This window comes from Bombina bombina, chromosome 7 (genome assembly GCF_027579735.1).
Source record: "Bombina bombina isolate aBomBom1 chromosome 7, aBomBom1.pri, whole genome shotgun sequence".
NCBI lineage: Eukaryota > Metazoa > Chordata > Amphibia > Anura > Bombinatoridae > Bombina > Bombina bombina.
Genome location: NC_069505.1, coordinates 182,487,868 through 182,512,647, shown reverse-complemented (window position 1 = coordinate 182,512,647; position 24,780 = coordinate 182,487,868). Strand labels below are relative to the sequence as shown.

The following is a 24,780-nucleotide window of genomic DNA, read 5'->3' as shown; positions in this document are numbered from 1 at the left end:
CTATTTGGTGATTTAATTTTTTATGGGCACTCATGTTTAATTTATCACTTTTTCTGGTTTAACTTCACAAAAAAAGTAGATTTTATCTCATTATGGACCTAATTCTAAAGCTCTGTGGTCTGGCAAGCTTTCTTTACATACCATTATTTGTATCATGTCATATAATTTACTTTTAAAAAAATAATAAAATATGGTGAAAAATTGAAAAAAAATGTATTTTTGACTATTACTTGAAAAATCTTTTATTCATCTACAAAAGCTAATGTAAAAAACTGCTAAATAGATTCAACATTTTGTCCTGAGTTTAAAAACACCCAGTGTTTACATGCTTTTTTGCAAGTTATAGGGCTATAATACAAGTAGGACATTGCTATTTCAAAATATATATTTTTCAAATGTATCAATAGTGACATTGTAACACTGTCACAAACATAATACTGTAATTGGCTGTTACTATCTGCCTCCCATGCCTGGCAGATAGTAACAGCGGTATTTCGGTGGAAGCGATCTCTGATCGCTCCCGCTGCTCATTTAAAGTCATGACGGTTGAGGACCATCATCAGTCCTCAAGGGGTTAAAGGCAATATTTACCTTGGGAACTGTGTGTCACATAAAGGGCAGTTTACTAATATTTTAATTAGAGACACTTGCTTTACAATATAATGCTCAGTAAAATAAACATGATCTCTCTCCATGCTGGCGAGTATTTGGGAATCGGGCCCTATATGAGGACACTGTGTTGTGCATACGGTAAAGCTACGTGATACCACAGAGAGAGCTGCCAGTGTTTGCATCAGACAGGAAGTGAATAGAACTCCACACTTAAAGGGACAGTCTAGTCAAAATTAAACTTTCATGATTCAGATAGGGCATGCAATTTTAAACAACTTTCCAATTTACTTCTATTATCTAATTTGCTCAATTCTTTAGATATCCTTTGTTGAAGAAATAGCAATGCACATGTGTGAGCCAATCACACAAGGCCTTTATGTGCAACAACCAATCAGCAGATACTGAGCATATCTAGATATGCTTCTCAGCAAGTGATATCAAGAGAATGAAGCAAATTAGATAATAGAAGTAAATTAGAAAGTTGTTTAAAATGACATGCTCTTTCTAAATCACGAAAGAAAAAAATTGTGTTTCATGTCCCTTTAAGCAACTTTGGCTTTTTCAATACCAGCCTTCTCTGAAACGTAGTGGGATTTCCCATAATCCCAAACCCTCTCTCATTACACATGTAACATCCATATAAATACATACTTACACTGTTAACTGTTTCTCTTCCAGAACCACATACACCACTTCTCCTGTATCCATTTTAGAAATAAATAAGCACAGGTGAAGCAGAGTATGCATAATTTGTCATTAGCAGACATAAAGCCCAGTATTGTTAAACAATATGACTAGATTACACAATACGTTTGTCTTTTCTTGTGCAGTGATCTATATATGTTATTATTAATGTGCTGCACCTAAAACATAAACACTTCTGATAGTCTCAGATTTAGGTTTTGTGTTCTTGGAACCAAAAGATCTGCTGCCCCCAGCCCAGTTTTAGATCATATTTACCTCATATTTCTGACAACTAATCAGTGAGTTATTCACACCTTACTGTCACTAATAAGCAAGCAGCACAGTGTTTAACCCCCTTTCTGCTATTGAGCCATATAGTGCAGTAATTTGATCTCCATATTGCTGGTAAAACATAGTAGTGTATTAACCCCCAAATGTATTCTTTACCTGACACAGTACAGTAATCTAACCCCATATGCTCATGAACCAGTAAATATCAGTGATTTAACCCCTTGTTCCAGTAACACATAGAGAGCAGAGAGGTATCTCGTATATTCCCAGTCCCCTACATAATTAAGTTATCTTACCCGCGGTATTGCTATTAACTATCACATAAAAGCAATTTGACCGTTATACTTCAATAAACCAACTCTTACCTTAAAGGGACAGTATACACTCATTTTCATATAACTGCATGTAATAGACACTACTATAAAGAATAAGATGCACAAATACTGATATAAAAATCCAGTATAAAACTGTTTAAAAACTTACTTAGAAGCTGTCAGTTTAGCTCTGTTGAAAAGGTAGCTGGAAAGCCCACTGCAAGTGACAAATAAAACACTCCTCCCCTCCCCCTTCTTTTGCATATGAAAAGACCCTTTACACAAACAGGAGCAAGCTGGAGAAGGTAGCTGACGGTATTCACATAAAACTTTGGGGCTTGGTTAGGAGTCTGAAAATCAGAGTAATGTTATTTAAAAATAAGCAAAACTATACATTTATTTAAAAAAAAAAAACTTTATGGGCTATATAAATAGATCATCTACAAAACATTTATGCAAAGAAAAAATGAGTGTATAATGTCCCTTTAATTGGGATTTCCTTTTGCCAGCCCCCCAAATGGCGTAGTGACAACCTCTTTATAGCCAGTATCATAAAGGCCAAGGACTTAACCTGTTACCTTCAGTAACCAGTAATCTCCTTTGTCTGGGATTGTGCATGAATACTTCACATACCCCTTATAAGTTCCATGTGCTCCATTGTCTTGCATCTAGATTTCTGTAGATAATGACACTTAATATATTTACAAAGAGAATTAAACAACCTGACAACATTATTTACAAATAGAGATCATTTTATTTTGTTAATATTTTTAAGACTTCCAGTTATCTTGCTTGCCATGTATTAAACCAAGCTTCCATAACCAGATTGCTTCATTCCTGCAGTACCTCTTGATACAATTACCTTGTTTGCCATGTACTGAACTCAGATTGAGTAGACAGATTGCTACAGCCTTGCAGTACCTCTTGTTCCAGTTACCTTATTTGCCTTGTACTAAACTCATATTGAGTAGACAGATGGCTACAGCCTTGCAGTACTTCTTGTTCTAGCTATCTTGTTTGCTATTCACTTGACAAAGGTTATAACTCTAAATGCTAATATCCAGTCTCTAGCTGATGTGCCTAACATTGCTTGCTGCACACACTTCTACAGGTAAATTGACTTTATATTTGGGTCTGGTCAACATTAAACATTCATGTTTCAGATATAGAATGCAATTTTAAACAACTTTTCAAATGACTTGTATTATATAATTTGCTTCATTGTCTTGCATCCTTTGTTGAAAAGCATACTTAGGTCAGCTTAGGAGCAGCACTATACTACTGGGAGCTAGCTGTTGATTGGTGGCTGCATATATATGTGTTTTGTCATTGGCTTATCCAATGTGTTCAGCTAGCTAACAGTAGTTATTTTATTCTCTAGCAAAAATATCTTGCAATTACAAGTTGTTTACTGTCCCTTTAATCATTCCTGCAGGTAAATTAACACATTCATAAATACTGTATATGTTGTTCTCATATGTCTACTGCCATCTTGTGGGTGATATCATAAAGAACACAATGATTTAAAGGAATACTAAAGCGAAAATTAAACTTTCATTATAGAGCACACAATTTTAAACGTTCCAGTTCATTTCCATTAGAAAGTGTGCAAATATAAAGATTGTGCACATTTAGATGAGGCACCAGCTCCTACTGAGCATGTGCAAGAATTCACAGAATATATGTATATGCATTTTGTGATTGACTGATAGCTATCACATGATGCAGTGGGGAGGAGAAATGGAACTAACTTTAAAAATTGTAAGAAAGAAATCGACTACTCATTTGAAATTCAAACTAAGCGCTTTTGCATTTTCTTTATATTATGCATTTTACTGATAATATTATTTTACTGTGTTTGGTAGAAAATTCTGATTATCCTAGCTTTAGTGTAGCTATAATCTAGATTTTATTGAAGACACAGAGACGAATATTTTGCATTACTTTCAATTTACTGTTCTGACAGCTTTTTAAAGTATACAGTGAAAACATTAGTAAACATAAAACATGTGAAACAGAGAAAAAAAAAAGAACTAATAAGGACAAAGCCATAGATGTAGAAGATGATATCAGCCAATCAGCATACTCATAATGTCCATAAACAGTCCAGAGTGCACCAATACCTCCTCTTTCTTGTTTGATGACATTGAGGACATTAAAGAAGGAAGGAACATATTACAGCACCATAACAACTGGAACATGAACAACCAATAACAGAAAATCAAAATAATTCTGAAGACAGGATGGAGAAACTTGAGGTTGAGGCAGGAGAGGATTCTTCTGGGAATCTGTCTAGGCTAAAGGAGAATTTTGAACAGATGATGTAGATTTCAAGGAGTGATAGGAGAATACAAATCAGTTGAAAGAGACATTTTGAGAGGTGGATGCTGGAAATAAAAATATATATTAATAAACAAATCAAATATCATTTTAATACTGGGAGAAAGATTGCCAGGGTGGGAAAATATTTGTCTCTGTGTCTTTAATAAAATCTAGATTATAGCTACACTAAAGCTAGGATAATCGGAATTTTATTACAAGACCAGAGACTCATATTTTGCTAGTTTAAAGCAAAAAAGGATCATGAAATTAAAGAAAATGCAGCGTTATTAATAGGTTTAAAATAAAATTGTCTAAAGGTGGAGTCTGAAGACCAGTCAGCTGCATTTAAAATACCTTGGAGAGAAGAGGATTTTAAAAAGGCTTTAGAGGCAGAAGCTCCACGAACGGAGTGAGCTGAGAAAGATTCTTCCACACCAGAAAGAAGCATAATCCATTTTACCCACCTGGCAATAGAAGTAGAGGAGACAGGTTTGAAAGGGGAAACAAAAGAGATGAGAAGTTGAGAAGAAGAAAGACGTAAAGGTTGAGTACAAGACAAATACTCTTTCAGACAACACACAACTTAGGATGATTAGAGAAATAAGGATAAAATATAGATTGAGAAAGACATTTAGTTCTTTTAGAAAGGATAAAGGTGACACCAAAAAGAGAAAACATTTGAGAATTAATATCAATGGCACGAACATCAGAAACTCTGCGAAAAGAGAGAAGACAGAGAAGAGTGGCAAGTTTAGCTGACAGCTGTTTGAGAGAAAGAAGACCATTAGAAGGTCAATTTCTAAGAAAGGACAAAACCAAATTGACATTCCAAAAGTAAGAGTATTTAGAAGTTGGAGGTTTTTGGATATGATTTGCTTTGAGAAGTTTGCAGACCTGATGGATTTTCCCAACAGGGGTATTATTAATAAGGACGTGACCAGCAGAGATAGCTGAACGAGCTATATTGATAGATCTATAGGCAAGACCCGAGTCAAAAAGAAAAGAGAAATATTCTAAAATGAAATTCAAAGGAGCTGAAAAGGCATCCAAGTCCCTCTGGACACACCAGCCAGACCACTTGGACCAAGCTGAGAGATAACATCTTTTGGTTCCAGGAGCCCAAGAGTCTTGTAATAAATATCGAGCTCGGTCCGAAAGTCCATCGAGAGACCAAGATCCCCTGAAAGCATCCAAGCAACAAGAGTTAGAGATTTGGAAAGCAATGGGATGAGGGAATCCCAGGGGATCTAGGAGGAGATGAGGGATGGAAGGAATAAGTAGGGGAGGAAAGAGTTCCAGAAGAGAAGGGTACCAAGGCTGGGATGGCCACAGGGGGTGATCAGGAGAAGAGATATCGGGTTCCTGCGGATATAAGCCAGAGTCTGAGCAATCATAGAAAAGGGGGGAAAGCGTAAGCTCCTGAAGGGGGCCACACTTGAAGGAAAGCGTCCATAGCAGAGGCGTCTGGGTCCGGTCTCCAGCTGAAAAAGGGTCTGACTTGAAAATTGGAACGAGAGGCAAAAAAGTTGAGAAGGAAAGGGCCCCTGAGAGAAGCAATATTTAGGAAAATACTCCTGTCCAATTTCCAATCGCTGGAGTCTTTCAAATAGCGAGAACCCCAATCTGCAGCCTGATTGGATAGACCCGGAATAAAATCTGCAGAAATAGAAATATTCTTACCAAGGCAAAAGTGAATGAAATTTTTTGTAAGATCTGATAGAGGTTTTGATTTTGTGCCTCCTAAATGATTTAAATATCGAACTGCCGAAAGGTTGTCGATGCGAAGAAGAACCGAAGTAGGAAGGTTGGACTTGAGAAAACTCTGAATTGCAAAGGATCCCGCCAGAAGTTCTTTGCAGTTGATATGAAGATTGGATTCTACAATGGTCCATTTGCCACCTGTGATTGTGGAACCGCAACGCCCTCCCCAGCCGGAGTTGCTTGCGTCCGATTCTATGACAAAATCTGGAACAGAACCGAAGATTGCTTTGCCGTTCCATGCCTCTATGTTTTGAATCCACCAGATGAGCTCTTCTTTGGCTTTTGGGGATAAGGAAATCCGATGCTGATAAGAAAAACCTCTTTGAAGGTGAGATATTTTCAAGCGTTGAAGAGCCCGATAATGTAGAGGGGCTGGAAAGATGGCTTGAATGGAAGAGGAGAGTAGACCGATGATACGGGCTAATAAGCGAAGAGGAAAGCAAGTTTTCTTCAAAAGAGAGGAAATCTCTTTCTTGATGTTCTTCAATTTCTCTAATGGGAGACTTAAGGTGGAGTCTAAAGCGTTGATTTGAAATCCCAAGAAAACAATGGATCGAGACAGGAGAAGGGAGGATTTTTCTTTGTTGATTATTAGGGTTGCACCTATACCATTTTTTTAAGACCGAGTACAAGTACCGATACTTGTTTTCAAATACTCGCCGATACCAATTACCGATACTTTTTTTTTGTCATGTGACAGTTTACCAAGTTTATACATACTAATTATTTAAGATTCCTTCTTTATAATTATGAATGACTGTAGCTCAAAAGACATTATGAAATATTAAAACAGGTTTTATTTGTCACAAAGTTCACAGAACATGTTTAGAAATAAAAATATTACAATAAAATATATTAACAACAATAAATAACAAATATAAAATTGCAACCAACCAAAAGTGCCATACAGTAAAAAATAGAACAGAATACTGTTTAATCATGGTGAACAACACTATGGGCTAGATTACATTTGACTGGTAAGCTTTACCAATGCTCTCATTACACGTCCTACTCCATTAAAGGCTATGGAGTTGGAAATGTGAACAGAGCATTGGTAAATCAAATGTAATCTAAATCTAGTCCTATAATTGCAGGATGAGTGTTCATTGGGATTAACTCTTCCTGCAATTATATAAGCTAAGATGTTCCTCAGAGTACAGTATGTTTTGAACATAATTGTGCAAGATGAGAACTAGCAGTATAAAAGGCAATCTAGCAATTAGAATAATTTTTCAAAAGTTAATGGCAAGTTCTTTTTAAGGAACAGAACAGAAGCATCTCTGCATGTTCAGCTATAAGTCTTTTTTGCTATCAGTAAGGAGGTTCAACTTTCCACACTACTGCATGGGGCAGAAAGATATTTTTGGGCCATTTTAGCCAGAGCTGGAAATCTCAGTTTATTAACTGCCCAGTACTTCAGGGGTTTGTCTGAACGCAGTACAGTGATCTCTCCTACAATAATATAAATAAGAGCAATTTGTATTGGCAGAACAGTAGTAAACAATTTTTAGTTTAGTCTCCACTCCAGCTTTAAATGAAATGGGAACATGCTGTTTGAAAAAAACACCACAAGATAGCATATGGGTATGCAAGTACTTGGTATCGGTACCGATACCGATACTAGTATCAGTATCGGTGCAACCCTATTGATTATGAATCCCAAATTCTCCAGAACGGCACTAGTGATGTTCAAATGAATAAGAAGAGGGGACTTGATTCATGATAAGAATGTCGTCCAGATAAACTATCAGGCGTATTCCTCTGAATCTTAGCCAGGCTATGACTGGTTTCAGAATTTTCGTGAATATCCACGGAGCGGATGAAAGGCCGAATGGAAGGCAGGTGAATTGCCAAAGAGTTTGGTTCCAGAAGAAACGAAGAAATCTCCTGTGGGAATATAGGAACGGTAAGGTATGCATCCTTGAGGTCTAATTGAACAAGCCAATCCTTGTCCAGTAGAGAGTCCCTCAGAAGATGGATACCCTCCATCTTGAATGTTGATAAGTTACATAATGATTTAGAGTTTTCAGATTGATGACTGGTCGAAATTGCCCATTTTTCTTTTTTACTAAGAAAATATTGCTTATGTAGCTGTCTTTGTCTACAAGAATGAGTTCGACAGCTTGTTTTGAAATTAGAGATGAAATCTCTGAATCTATTGCTTGATGATCTGAACTTGGAAATAAAATTGGATGAGGGCGAACAATTTGGATGGGAAAGGAAATAAAATCTATTAGGACTCCAGAGACAGTCTGAAGAATCCAGGGGTCTGAAGTTATTAGAGATCAATTTGGAAGAAAATGAGCCAGTCGACCACCCATTTTTTTAGGGAAAAAAGAGATAACGGGGGAAGAATATAAATTACCTGAAGGGGTTCTAAAGCGACCTCTTGATCTTGCACCTCTGGGCCAGAAGCGGGTTCTTGTGGGGAAGAAGGGAGAAACAAATTCTTGTTGCTGCTGAAGTTGCTGCTGCTGATAAAATTGGGGTCTAGAGATGAAGGGTTGACGGCCGGGAAAATGACCCCTTCTTTTTCCGGCCCTATCAAAAAGGGGGCGTGGATTTGGGTAGAGGGTCTTACACTTAGAGTGGCTTTTAGAAAAAGTTTTAGTATAGTCACTGAGTTTTTTGAGATATAACTCTCCGAAGAGAAGGCCATTGGGGTCTGTAGATGTCTCATTATTGGCAAAATCAGATAATTTCGGGTCTAGCCTGCACAGAATGGACCTTCTGCGTTCGCAAGCTATAGCAGTATTGGCAATGCCTAATAAAACAAAGGCTCTTTGAATATACTCTATGATGATTTGAGGATCAATTGTAGAATTATTTATAACAGAATCCTCAGCCAACTCAAATAAATTTGACAAAAGGCCAGAAATATCTAAAAGCTTGTCTTGACAAGACTTAAGTAATTTGTCAGATCCTCGTTTAATGCTAGATCCAGGAGAACCCAGGAATTTTAAAATTTGGGGGTCAATGTCAGGAGTGACAGAGGAGTTACCTGGGAGGGAGGGGCGAGGACATTCGGCACAAAGTTTACTACGAACTTCTTGCAATAAGGGATGCCTTAAATAAAAAATCAGTATATTCTGCAACATCTGAGGAGGGAAACCACTCAGAGGATCTGGGATGCTTAACCTCCTCTGGTTTAAATCTAGGTTTACCAAGGGAATCGAGAAAAACTATTTCTGAATCACTAACAGGCAAAGATTTTTTAAGTCTATTAAATGTAATAAAGTTGTTGAAATCAGAATAATCTGAATCATTATCAGAGGATTGACAATTGTTATATTTATATTCATATGAAAATTCCCCCTCACCGGAAGAGGGGGAAAGATTTTCAGAGAGAGTTTGTAAAAATTTTGATGCTTGTCTTTTTAGACCAGTTCTTTCAGAATAAGCACCCTCTGAATTGTGACAACACATTTAGAAGTTCTGGGGCCGAATGACTGTCTGTCTGCAGCAGACTATCAGCATATTTTTCAATATAAGAAGGGAAAGATGTTTAGTTTTAGAAGTGTGTTTTGTTATGTATTTGAGGAGGATCTGACTGAAAATCACCAATAAAACTATTCATTTTGTTGTCCATCTTTCTCATAAAGGACTGCATAGATGCCATAATATTTTGCACAGAGGGGTCAGGATTAATTGGATTATTCTCCTCATGAGACATCTTGAGACCACAGAGAAAAAAAAATGGGGAAAAAATAAAAGCAAAGTTTAAAAGATAAAAAATTTTGGGGATTAAAATTTAAAATATATAGCAGTATTAAAATAAAGCAGCACAACAATATTGTAAGATTTGAACAAACTTTGTCAATCTGTAAATATAAAGAAATAGTGACACACAGAGGTAGAAAATAAAAGTGCTTCTAGAAAAGTCAGAAATATATAACCCACTGTAAGGTGTTGGTTTCAGAGATGGAGGGTCAGTCAGGACTTGAGCCCACTGTACCACCTGGAAATGAAGATTATTTGATAAGGACGTCCAGATAACAGTAATTCAGACCACGCAGCAATGATCTAACACTATTCTGTTTATTGAAAGATACAAAGCATGTCTTATAGACGACAGATACAGCATATGGGGTTAACTTGATGACACGTTTTGGCCGCGTCATTTTACACAGTTTTACAGTGTTTGTCAGGAAAAATACTAGCTCATAAACAATATTTCTATAGTCATAATAAGTAGTGCATCTAGGATGAAGACAAGGTTATTTGAACATCTTATAGAGATAGTACCCTCCGGGCATGGTGCCAGGGACATCTATAAGGTTAACTAGCTTTGCAGAGAATAATAACAAGAATGTATTTCTCACTACAGAATAACTTCTATAATAAAAGATTATTCAGACAAGATGGATGCCAAAGACAAAATGGCGGCCAAGAACAAGATGGCTCTACTCATGCTAACAATAATTCCTAACACCCACAGAGAAAAACTTTAAGCTTACAATGTTGCTGAATAGGCTATGGGTGTGATTAACATATCCTGTAGAGAAACTAGATTAAATTTCAACTCCACCCAGGGGAAGAAAGGCTCAACCTCACAGTTAACAACCTCAGGCTATGAGGGAGGAGGCGGGAAAAAGGGGCGGAACTAAATGGTGACCTCAGTCAGTACCACAGAAGGGAAAATTTAAACTAAGCTGAAACAGAAAAACTTGGTCCTAATGAAAGCAGCTAACAAAAGAATAGCAGGGACAGGTAAGGGACTGTAAAAACGTTTAAGAGAAACAAGGGAAAATATAATTCCCACAAAAAGAAAAAACGAGCATGTAAGAGAGAATATAACAGGAAATAACAATAAACACATAAAAAGAGTAAAAGAGAAAAACAAAAATAAATATGGCAATAAAATTTTAAAAATCTAATAACTCAAATATCAATTTATTATGAGAACATTGCACAGGTACTTATCTTTCAGAGCAGAAAAAAGAAAGGGGGTGGTATTGGTGCACTCTGGACTGTTTATGGACATTATGAGTATGTTGATTGGCTGATATCATCTTCTACATCCATGGCTTTGTCCTTATTGGTTCTTTTGTTTTCTCTGTTGTTTCACATGTTTTATGTTTACTAATGTTTTCACTGTATACTTTAAAAAGCTGTCAGAGCAGTAAATTGAAAGTAATGCAAAATATGAGTCTCTGGTCTTGTAATAAAATCTATACATATTAAAACTAAAAAAATAAGAGAAAAAATGGGGAGGAACTTTACTGCAGAATCATTACATATAGTTACATCTATATAAACCAATTTTATTTATCAAAATTTATTTCAAGATATTTGACAAAAATGCCACAACAGCTATCTCTGGACCAGGTTGGAGTGAAGTGCTATTGTTTGCGCATGATCGTTATCGGGTTTTCACGTTCGTTTGCACACCAGTTAAATTGTGCTCGAATTACAAGTTGAAAGTAAATGCAAACGTGTGAGGGCAATTCCAATTTAGCTAGAATGATTACCGTGACCTCAGAGCTCTGGTTAACAGTTTTGCAAGACAAAAGATGGTCACAAAACACATCAAAAATACATTACAAAAGGGCAGATAAACTCATAATAACAAATAATAAAAAAATATTGCACAAAAAAAGTGACAAAGTGCAAATAGAATACAGAAAGCAGATATGTACATCTTAGTTGATTGTCCTCATTCTAGTCCCTATTCCTAGGATTATGGCTCACCCTTGGATCAAGAGGGATAAGAGAATGGTATTGGGTTTATTTAGGGATAGTGGCCCAGACTAAACTATCTGATATCAGTTATAAGAAAGCATAAAATGTGTGTTGTGAGTTATAAAGAGGGGGTTATATATCATAATGAAGGCTTAAAGGGACATTAAACACTAAATACATGCTAGATAGAATGATGCATTCAAAGAAAAGATTAGTCCATGACTAACATGTAGATGTATTTTTTAAAGTTTAATTAATTTAAAAAGTGACAAAATAAGTGTAAAGTTTTAGTGTCTATAAAACACTGGGAGCTGCCATGTTGTAACTTGTGTTACCTTCTCTGCTGTGGCCAATTAGGGTCAGTTATAAATAGGTCACTAGAGTGTGCAGCCAATGGTTTTGCTGGATTTAACAGTGTTCTGCACTTCCATTTCTAACAGGAACTGAAAAGCTCACAATTTCAGAATGGAATTGCAGGCAAAGAGGACAAAATAAATAATGAAAGTATATTGCAGAGTTGTTTTATATATACAATGTATCATTTTATATCACCATCTCAAAGTGTTTAAATGTCCCTTTAAAGAAATAACTTTATTGGGATTTCCAAACTTAAGTAATGTAAGCAACTGTGCTTAATCACATTAAGATGATATATATGCGTGTGGTTTCCAACATAATACACTTATTTTCCAGCAGTATATTTGATTTTCCCAAGGTGCAACTCCCCCTGCAATTTATAAGGTGTCTCTTTTATCCTTCCTGCGGCTTCAGTCACTAGCGAGAATCCAGCATTATGTCAAGTTTACATGCAAGTGTGGTAGTGCCGTGGTGCTAGGAACTCTTGTTCTGTCATTGTAGTAAAGTGTCCTCCCAGAGGCTCCCCACAAACCCCCATAGAAGAAATACAAATGTAGATAAAGGTTCTATAAGTATAACAAAGAAGAGCGCCTCATGGTGCAGAAAAAGACTTTCTGATGGACAATTTTTAACCCCTTAAGGACAAGGCCATTTTATAATATCTTAGGACCACGGCTATTTTTACATTTCTGCAGTGTTTGTGTTTTATCTGTAATTTTCCTCTTACTCATTTACTGTACCCACACATATTGTATACCGTTTTTCTCGCCATTAAATGGACTGTTTAAAGATACTATTATTTTCATCATATCTTATAATTTACTATAAAAACTATTATAAAATATGATGAAAAAATGGAAATAAAAAAAATTTAAAAAAAAAACACTTTTTCTAACTTTTTGACCCCCAAAATCTGTTACGCATCTACAACTACTAAAAAAACAACCATACTAAGGGCAAGATTTATCAAGCGCCGAATATGAAAATTCTCATATTTTTCTCATAAAATGAAAGTTAACATTATATCGACATATTTATTAAAGTTGATGCGCCAGAAAAGTCTCTATTTCTCTGATATGCGAATAAAGTGACTTATGTTCACTCGCAAGTTTCGAATTTTGAGAATCAATTGTCTGGAAATGCCTAATACTTCTATTACATGTATACCCTTTTCATACACGCCCTTTTTTATTCGCAATTATCTTGTATTTATCAAAATTGTCGCATGTCATATTCACTTTTTCTATATTCACCAATTTTGAGGTTGCGAGATAGTGGAAAAGCGCAAGTAGTTGTTTTTGGTTCTTGTTTGCAATGGAAAATGTCCTTTTTCTTGCGGTTATTGCTGTTTCTCGAAACAGAAGTCGCCCACAACAGGTCGCAGAGCAAGATGCGGATCCAGAAACAAGAAGAAGGGTTCCAAGAATTTTTCGTTTAAGAATTGGTTTGGAAGCCCTTTCTGACCACGAAATAAAAAGAAGATTCCGACTGAATAGACAGTCCCTAATTAATTTGTATCATCTAATTGAGGCTGATATCGACCCAAAGACAGGAAGGACACATGCTCTTCCAGGAATGATAAAATTATTGGCAGCTATCCATTTTTTGGCTACTGGGTCTTTCCAATCTGTCAGTAGTATAGTTGTGGGCCTCAGTCAACCTTCTTTTTCAAGGCATCTGACACGTGCTCAAAGCTATTTTGAAGCATTTAAAATTATTTATTCATTTCCCTACTAATGCTGAAGGTTGGCAAAGTTTGAAGACTAATTTTTTTAAAGTTTCCGGTATGCCCAATGTCTTAGGCGCTATTGATTGTACACACATCCAATTGAGACCTCCGCAACACAAAGAGGAGCAGTTTAGAAATCGGAAACATAACCATTCCTTAAATGTACAAATGGTTTGTGATGCAAAGCTCAAAATAATGAGTGTCCGCTCAAATTTTCCTGGGTCATGTCATGACTTTTATATTCTTCAACAGTCGGCACTTTATCGGATGTTTGAGTCGGCAGAGATGCCTGATGGATGGCTATTAGGTCAGTATGTATATTATTCCTTTATTTGATAGTCTATTTCACATTTTATTTTTGACTTTTTCTTATTTTATTGTAAATGTTTTCTAATTTATTTACAATCTTTTTCTTTGTTAGGAGACAGTGGATATCCTTGTCGGCACTGGCTCATGACGCCATTCACAAATCCAAGAACCGACGCTCAGAAAAAATATAATGATGCTCATCGGAGCACTCGGTCAGCCATTGAGCGCACCTATGGTTTATTAAAAACTAGATTTAGGTGTCTAGATAGATCCGGTGGAGTGCTGCAATATGACCCGTGCAAGGTATCAGATATCATTTTGGTGTGCTGCATTTTGCACAACATAGCGCTGCAAGATGGAGATGTAGATGTCACTGTCCTCAGTAATAATGAAAACAATGAAGATCTTGATGCTTCAAGAGATTCCACCGCTGGTGGAGTCGAAGTTCGGAATAGCCTTGTTGCTAGATATTTCTCATGTTAGTATATTTTATTCTAGTTTTAACCAATACCTTTTTTAATTAGTCTGTGCTTTTCCCCTTTTAAAATTTATATATATTTTTTTTCTTATTAATGGAATCAAATGCGGTTTAAAGAAAATAGAGAAGAATGAATCCAGTTCAAGCCCTATCGATTTAATTTTTTTGTTAATCGTTCATTAAAAAAAAATCGTTAAATACATATTTTTTTTGGTCATCTTGTTATTTTTTGGACAAAAGCATCATGGTTAAATTAATTGGTTTTCCGCTACAATCTTCAAATAATTAGAATAATATTTGATTGCCTATATGGATCTTAAAAGTTGAATTTTCACAATAATGTCCCTTTAACCCTTCATTTTATCAATCATCAGTTTTTGAAGAAAATAAAATTTGAAAAGAATACCAAAAGAACAAACCTGAATTGTTGATAATTTTTTTTTTTTTTTTTTTTTAACGAAAACCCCTATCTGAATCTTGAAGGTTTATTTCTTTTATGACTGTCCCTTTAATGGGTTAATGTTTTGCAGACAACAATATACTGTTTCAAATACTATATTAAGTGAATGTGCTATTACTATCCAATTTTTAACGTTCGCTTTATATACTATTTAAGGCAGTATATTGTTGCCTGGAAATCATTACCCATTAAAGGGACAGTCATAAAAGCAATAAACTTTCAAGATTCAGATAGTGCTTTTCATAAACCAAAAAAAATATTAAAAACAATTCTTTTAGGTATCATGTGACAGCCATCAGCCAATCACAAATGCATCTACATATATGCTGTGAACTATTGCACATGCTCATTCGGAGCTGGTGACTCAAAAATTGAAAATATAAAAAGACGTTGCACGTGTTGTTTCTTGAACTAAATGACCAACTTTCTATTTTACTCCTATTATCATTTTTTCTTTGTTCTCTTGCTATCTTTATTTGAAAAAGAAGTCAGCCAAGCTTTTTTTTGTTTTCAGTAGTCATGACAGCACTTTTTTATTGGTGGATGAATTTATCCACCAATCAGCGAGGACAACCCAGTTTGTTGCCCAAAAATGGGCCGGCATTTAAACTTACATTCTTGCATTTCAAATAAAGATACCAAGAGAAAGAATAAAATTTGATAATGTGAGTAAATTATAAAGTTGATTTAAAGTTCATGCTCAATGTTAATCACAAAAGAATTTTTTTGGGTACATTGTCCCTTTAAGTACATCTTAACATCAAATATCTTAAAGTTATGCTGCATCATATTCAATTGTTTAAACATTTTTTTATATGATGTCCCTTTAAAAAATGGTGTAACCAATACTGTTATATTAAAGGTCCATTATATACAAATGTACAAACACAAAAACTTCAAAATTGTTGAATGTGTTATATATGGATTAGCTACCATTGTTAAACAACAAACATTCATGTTTTGTCTGTCCCTTTAAAATCAACAATAATATGTCTAATAATTTATGGCAAAAAAAAAATTCATAGACAGTGTAGGAGAAGAGCATCCTTTTATGATGGAGGAAAAGAGCATTCTTGTCTCTTTAGTGCTTTGTCTTACATAAACATATTTATAAAATAAACATAATAATTGAAAAAAAAAAATCCCTCAGTTAAACATTATTATTAAAAGCCATAAGCAGCATTAATACTAATAACAATGATGCAAAAATATTTATTTAAGTATCCATAATTTTTCAAAAGTACATTAAATGTCTAAATTATAGACTATAAAAACAACCAAAAAAAACATGAGCCAATAAAAGCGCATGTTTTCCTATTTTTGGATCAGAGTGTAAAATGCCTTTTGCCAGGAAGCCCAAATTCACTCTTGGAGAGCTGATTATTATTACTGCTTTCATGAGGAAATATTTCCCAAAAAGAATTGGGGGCGTATATGGGGTCATTCAAGACCAGCGAAATATAATTTTGTCCGAAATGACCCGTAGAGTCCGCAGAGTCGCTGGGTTTAGACGGACCCAGCGCGACTGTCTTAAGCGCTTTTCGGACCTAAGCCGAAGGGACAAAGATTTAAAACGATCGATTATAAGATTTCTTAGAGAATGTAAGTATAATATAAGGATAAATTATTTTCCGTCCACTAAGAATTAAATATATATTTGAATCAAGGTATATGTTAAATTCTATTATATTTGATTAAATTTGTTATTTTAGTTTACACTATCAAGAAATGTTTTTATTATGCCCCAAGAAAGGATCCCAAAAAAAATGTTTCAACTTTGTAAAAAATATTTATATACATTATTCAAAAATGAAAATGAGTTATACTTATAGAGTGCGCAATAACGCAATAGCGTTTGTGCCACATGACTTTATCTTTTTGCTTGCGCCCCAAAAAGGTATCGTGGAACGCCTGTTATTATGCCCCTTGAAAGTTTCCAAAAAAACTGTTGCAACTTTAAAAGAAAATTTATAAACATTATGGTTCTTGCTACTGAAAGTTATAATTATATAGTGCGCAATAACGATTGCCACATGACTTTTCATTTTTTTCTTGTGCCCCAACAAAGGTATCGTATACTGTTACTATGCCCCAAGAAAGGGTCCAAAAACAATGCACTTTCATCAAATATTGCTAATTTGTGTTCTCGAAAATGAAAGAAAATTATACAGTGCGCAATGATTGGCACATGACTTTTTCTTTTTTGCTTGCGCCCCAGAAAGGTATCGTGGAACGCCTGTTATTATGCCCCTTGAAAGTTTCCAAAAAAACTGTTGCAACTTTAAAAGAAAATTTATAAACATTATGGTTCTTGCTACTGAAAGTTATAATTATATAGTGCGCAATAACGATTGCCACATGACTTTTCATTTTTTTCTTGTGCCCCAACAAAGGTATCGTATACTGTTACTATGCCCCAAGAAAGGGTCCAAAAACAATGCACTTTCATCAAATATTGTTAATTTGTGTTCTCGAAAATGAAAGAAAATTATACAGTGCGCAATGATTGGCACATGACTTTTTCTTTTTTGCTTGCGCCCCAGAAAGGTATCGTGGAACGCCTGTTATTATGCCCCTTGAAAGTTTCCAAAAAAACTGTTGCAACTTTAAAAGAAAATTTATAAACATTATGGTTCTTGCTACTGAAAGTTATAATTATATAGTGCGCAATAACGATTGCCACATGACTTTTCATTTTTTTCTTGTGCCCCAACAAAGGTATCGTATACTGTTACTATGCCCCAAGAAAGGGTCCAAAAACAATGCACTTTCATCAAATATTGCTAATTTGTGTTCTCGAAAATGAAAGAAAATTATACAGTGCGCAATGATTGGCACATGACTTTTTCTTTTTTGCTTGCGCCCCAGAAAGGTATCGTGGAACGCCTGTTATTATGCCCCTTGAAAGTTTCCAAAAAAACTGTTGCAACTTTAAAAGAAAATTTATAAACATTATGGTTCTTGCTACTGAAAGTTATAATTATATAGTGCGCAATAACGATTGCCACATGACTTTTCATTTTTTTCTTGTGCCCCAACAAAGGTATCGTATACTGTTACTATGCCCCAAGAAAGGGTCCAAAAACAATGCACTTTCATCAAATATTGCTAATTTGTGTTCTCGAAAATGAAAGATAATTATACAGTGCGCAATGATTGGCACATGACTTTTTCTTTTTTGCTTGCGCCCCAAAAAGGTATCATGGAATGCCTGTTATTATGCGCCTGGATACATTCTTGGGGCACAAGTAAAAAGAATGTCATCTAGCAATAACGCTATTGTGCACTATATAATTGTTTTTAACAAAAGGAAATCTTAATTTTATATATATATATTTTTGTTTATTGGATCAGACAGGAGAGAAAAAACAAACAAAAGATGCCCTAAATATCTGAGGACTATGGAGGTTGTTAGTGATGAAACTTCCGGATCACCACCGATGCCCACAGTCACACTTGAAAATAGACAGATTACTGTAATTGAAAAACCTTTCGAAGAAAATACAGAAGGTATGGTAAATTTTGTTACACTTTTTTAGACACTCAGTAATTGATTACTCATATATAACCAAAAGTGTTTCACTTACATTTTATTTGTATAATACCCGTGAAATAATGTCCACAGATTTATTAAAATTACAACAAAGATAAATAGGTAATAAAGTTAATGTACAATGCTCTCTCTCTATCTCCCTCTCTTTTGATGTCTCTCTCTCCCGTTCTTCTGCTCTCTCTCTCCCCTTTCTCCCCCCTCTCTTTTGCTGTCTCTATCCCCCCTCTCTCTTGATTTCTCTCTCGCCTTTCTCCCCCCTCTCTTTTTCTGTCTCTATCCCCCCTCTCTCTTGATTTCTCTCTCGCCTTTCTCCCCCCTCTCTTTTGCTGTCTCTCTCCCCCCTCTCTCTTGATTTCTCTCTCCCCTTTCTCCCCCCTCTCTTTTGCTGTCTCTCTCCCCCCTCTCTCTTGATTTCTCTCTCCCCTTTCTCCCCCCTCTCTTTTGCTGTCTCTATCCCCCCTCTCTCTTGATTTCTCTCTCCCCTTTCTCCCCCCTCTCTTTTGCTGTCTCTCTCCCCCCTCTCTCTTGATTTCTCTCTCCCCTTTATCCCCTCTCTCTTTTGCTGTCTCTCTCCCTATCTCTACTCGCTATGTATTTTCAGCTCTCTCACACCCGGAAACGCCAACCTCACACCACCCTCACACCCGATCAGCACTAGCAACGATTACAGGTCTCTACTGCGCATAACAGCTTTTGAAAAACAGAAAATGCCTATATTATATAGATATATTTTTTTTTGGTTATAGAAGCAGCAGTAGAAATTAGAACGGAAGAGCCAGATTTTGTTCTACCTATCCAAAGACCAAAAATAACAGTAGAACATTCTTCGGACTCCGATTCTGTGTGTTTTGAAGGTTGGTTTTGGTATTTGTAATATAATGATTTTGCTTTTCTATAAGCATCTTTATTTGAATATGGTAATCCGTTTCATTAATTTGTTTTATTCCTAGATGATGTTGAAGCCGAAGATTCTACTTCCACAAGAAACATTGGTACACGTAAGTACAAATTATTTACTTTTGTTTTTAGCCATAATTATTATTTTGTTTTTATAAATATATATATATATTAAAAAATTTATACATACATATATATATATATATATATATTTATTAACAAATATTTATACATTGTAGGATGTTCGTGGAAATGTTCTTTATACAAAACGCATTTGGATACAGCCTAAAATTTGAAACATCTTTCTAATTTACTGATATTGTCAATATACAAACTTAGATAATTGGAGTAAATTATAAAGTGTATTCCAATTCTCAGTTCTATATGAAGCATGTAATGTTGATTGTCACATTAATATATATTATAAACTTCAGTTTATAAAAATTGGACAAAATGAATGTTAAATCTTACTAACAATTTTTTTAATAAATTTTTTTATCTTTAAAAGAGGTTGTGGAAGAAGAACTTGGACTCATCTCAAGAGAGACCATAATCGCCGAATTTGATCGGTTAGAAGTAATGATGCATAGCATAACAAGAAGCATCCAAAATTTTAGAAGAGCCATAACGGATCAAATGTATTAAAAAAAAAAAAAAAAAAAAAAAAACCTGAAAATTTAACTTTCTATGTTTCAATTATATTTGCATTTTTGGTTTAGTTTCTATTAAAAATTAATATATTATAATATATGTGTCTGTTATTTTTTAAAAAAGGTAAAGATTAATAATAGAGAAATACATTCAAACGGCATTAATAGTTTTTAATTTAACATATGATATGTTATAAATCATAACCAAAATTTATACATTAACTGTTTAAAAAACAAAAAAAACATTTTAAGAAAACCCACCCAAAAAAAAATCAATGATTCTCAATTCTTGTTTGTAAAATATTCACTAGTAATGCAAGCAACCTATTTGTCTCTTGACGTGCAAGTAAACTCTGCCTGTCAATTTCCAAGCGTTCACTTTGCAGGTCACTCATCTGTTGAAAAAAAGCCCTTTGTTCATTCTGAAAATTTGTGGCTAATTGCAGAATGTTAACCAAATTTACTGATATTGCCTCTTCAGTTGGTGCTTGTGCTTCTTGTTGGATATCTTCGTGTACATCTCCAATTTCTTCTTCTGGTACTTCTACATTTGTACTTGAGGAATGTACAGGAGATGTCTCCTGTATTGGTTGTAAATTCAGAACGTATTCAACATTTTCTGAATCATCTATAATAAAGATAAACAATAATTTCATTTTTACAATGCCACCTATTATAGATTACTATCATCTTTAAATGAAAATATGAAAATTAAATTTAATATTGATGAGATTTTAAAAGGGCAGAATACACATGTATCAGCATCTTTAAAGTATAATATTCCACAACAATTACATTCAAATTTTGTAATTGCTGGATATAAGCAAATTACAATTTCAATACAATTGTCAGCTTTTGTTAATTCTATTGCTATCTGTATGTTATAAGCTGGAATGCAATTCTTAAAGCATCCATCATATTTTAGTTTCAGCACCATGGTCAGTGGTTCCAATAAACAAGCACTAACCATGGTGCTGATCCTAAAATGGGATGGATGCTAAGATTTACATTCCATCTTATAAAATATAGATAGCAATATAATTAATAAAATATGAAAAATGTAGTGAAATTGTAAGTTGCTTATAATTTCATGCTGTATCTGAATCTACAAAAAAAAATGTCTTATAATGTTTTAATATGATTTGCACACAAAAAAAAATGTAGCTTTACCTTCAAAAAGGAGCAAAGTTTCCTCTCCTTCAATATTCTGTTCATTATGATTCTCTTCTTTAAAAAATAAATAAAAAAAAATTAAAAAAATTATAAAGGCAAAATACATATAGCACACTCTTGAGGGACAATATAGGCACAAATACCTACCAACTTCTTGCAGGACGCTGCTGCAAGCGGCAATCTCTGTTAATGCATGAGCATCTGATTGTGTAGGTGGGGATCCTAAAAAAAAAAAGGGTGCACAAAATTGGAAATATATTACTGCATTATTTAAGTTACTTCCATTACAAACAAAAAGTGAAAAACAGATTGAACATCGAATGTGCTTTTCAACAAAAGTTTCAAAGAAAACAAAATTAAATATTAATATAAGGAAAAAAATTGTATTTGAAATCAATCACCAGTAATGAGTGAGGAGAATGAAAACATTTATCAATTTCAATTAGGATTTAAATACTTCATTAGCAATATAAATATAATAATAATAATAGTTTACCTGCATAATCGTCTGTGTCTCCTTGCACTTCAATTCCCTCCACAACCTCAGGCCCCATCAAATTAAGAACTTTCTTCTCATACTCCATTAGATCAGCAGTATATCCTGGACCACCTCCTGTACCTCTTGCTGAACGTTTTTCTTTGCATAATTTCATTTTAATTATTCTTTTTATATCCGAAAAACGTTTTTTACAATTATTTACATTTTTGGGGTTTATACCCTGTGCAGATACCTCCTGGCTTATATCTTGCCATATCTGCCTTTTACGTGCCATAGGTGTCTGCCTGCTTCTACAGCCTAGCAGGACATCATAGTGATTTAAAATTTTGTCTACAAGAACATTGTTTTGAGATAGGCTAAAATGTATATTTCGACCACCTTTTGTTTTGCTGGCAGTTGATGCGTTTTCCTGTAGGCCAGCAGCAGACATAATAAATAAATAAATAATTTAATATATAAAAAAATATATCAATTATTTTTTGGATTAAAAATTATAAATATACAAATAAAAAAAAAAATTGGAGTAGAAAAATATTGATATATTAATAAATACGATATATATATATAAATCTCTGTAAATATATTGCACCAAAAAAATAAATAAAAATATATATTATGAAAAAGAACAATGAAAAGAAGATAGTTTTAGCGACCAAATGAGGGCAACTTTACAGTGTGCAGAAGCGCCAAAAAAGGGGCAGAATAAAAAGAACTTTAATCATAAATAAGAAATAACAAGAATAAACAATCACGTGTTTAATTTCTTTTATTTTAATAGGACAATAACAATAATAACAATGAAACTATTCCCGGAAGTAAAAGTCATGATAATTACTTCCGAGTGATAAATAAAGTGAAAATCATCGTATTCTCCAAGAAACTATACTAGTCATTCGCTTGTCATCGCAAAAAACTTTTGCACGAAATTTGTCTCAACAATATTAATAAATATTGGCGAATAATTGGATTTCGGAAATTGCGAATAGCTACGAAAATTTCCGCGACTTTTTTTGCGCATTTTTTCGGAGCTTGATAAATCTTGCCCTATATAGTTTCTACATTTTGTCCTGAGTTTAGAAATACCCAATGTTTACATGTTCTTTGCTTTTTTTGCAAGTTCTAAGGCAATAAGTACAAGTAGCACTTTGCTATTTCCAAACCATTTTTTTTTTTCAAAATTAGCGATAGTTACATTGGAACACTGATATCTTTCAGGAATCCCTGAATATCCCTTTACATGTATATATTATTTTTTAGTAGACAACCCAAAGTATTGCTAGAAAGGGATCGGGGGAAGAAAAGAGAAAGGAGAATGGCACTTCTCTAAGAGATATGTCCTAATATATGTTTTACTATAATGTTACCGTATGAACACAATAGGATCGGGTGCTGTACACTTAGAAAATCAGAACAAAGGTAGGTGTGACCCTACATCTAAAGTGGGTAACTATTAGCACTCATCATCATTCAAAACTTTATTATATAAGGATTAAAATGGGACATATATATATAAAAACAAAAAGTGGGGCAGTTTGGCCTCTATTTATCAAGCTGTCAACCGCAAATACGATGGAATTCCGCAGCGTATTTGTGGCAAGCCTGATTCGCTGTAGTTATCAAACCCTGCAGACTGGCAAAAGCAGAATATAGTGACGTAACATACGATCCGGCGGACTCTGCCCCCCTACACCGCCACCACCTACATTATACTTATTAACCCCTAAACTGCCGCTCCCGGACCCAGCCGCAACTCTATTAAAGTGTTTAGTCCCTAAACCGCCGCTCCCGGACCCCGCCGCAACTCTAATAAATGTATTAACCCCTAAACCGCCGCTCACGGAGCCCACTGCCACCTACATTATACCTATTAACCCCTAATCTGCCGCCCCCTATACCGCCACCTACATAAAGTTATTAACCCCTATCCTGCCGCTCCTGGACCCTACCACAACTAAATAAATTGTTTAACCCCTAAACTGCCGCTCCCGGAACCCACGACACCTACATTATACCTATTAACCCCTAATCTGCCGCCCCCTATACAGCCGCCACCTACATAAAGTTATTAACCCCTATCCTGCCGCTCCCGGACCCGCCGGAACTAAATATATTGTTTAACCCCTAAACTGCCGCTCCCGGAGCCCACCGCCACCTACATTATATTAACCCCTAATCTGCCCCCACTACACCGCCACCACTATATTAAATTTATTAACCCCTAAATCTAAGTCTAACTCTAACCCTACCAACCCCTAACTTAACTATAATTTAAAAAAATCTAAATAAAAATCCTATAATTAACTAAATTATTACTATTTAAAACTAAATACTTACCTGTAAAATAAACCCTAAGCTAGCTACAATATAACTAATAGTTACATTGTATCTAACTTGGGGTTTATTTTACTACACTATAATTAAATAAATTAACTAAAATTAACTACAATTAATTAAAATTAAATAAAATTAACTAAAGTACAAAAACAAACAAACACTAAATTACAGAAAATAAAAATATAATTACAAGAATTGTAAACTAATTACACCTAATCTAATCCCTCTGATAAAATAAAAAGCCCCCCAAAATAATAAAAATCCCTACCCTATACTAAATTACAAATATCCCTTAAAAGGGCCTTTTGCGGGGCATTGCCCCAAAGTAATCAGCTCTTTTACCTGTAAAAAAAAATACAATACCCCCCCAACATTACAACCCACCACCCACACACCCAACCCTACTCTAAAACCCACCCAATCCCCCCTTAATAAAACCTAACACTACACCCCTGAAGATCACCCTACCTTGAGACGTCTTCACCCAACCGGGCCTTCATCCAACCGGGCAGAAGAGGTCCTCCAGACGGGCAGAAGTCTTCATCCAGGCGGCATCTTCTATCTTCATCCATCCGACGAGGAGCGGCTCCATCTTGAAGACATCCGACGCGGAGCATCCATCCAGACCGACGACTACCCGACGAATGACTGGTCCTTTAACCCCTTAATGACAAC

At 34.9% G+C, this 24,780-nt stretch overlaps 1 protein-coding gene across 1 annotated transcript; it reads right to left on the bottom strand.

Annotated features, from left to right (window-relative positions):
- Nucleotides 1–20,371: 20,371 nt before the first annotated feature.
- LOC128636290 (uncharacterized) lies at nucleotides 20,372–21,925 on the bottom strand. The gene is made up of 4 exons (XM_053689324.1): nucleotides 21,769–21,925; nucleotides 21,420–21,494; nucleotides 21,270–21,326; nucleotides 20,372–20,727 (listed from the first exon to the last, which is right to left on the bottom strand). Exons 1-4 carry the CDS (start codon nucleotides 21,923–21,925, stop codon nucleotides 20,372–20,374), a joined length of 645 nt encoding a protein of 214 aa, XP_053545299.1.
- Between the last annotated feature and the right edge of the window lie 2,855 nt (nucleotides 21,926–24,780).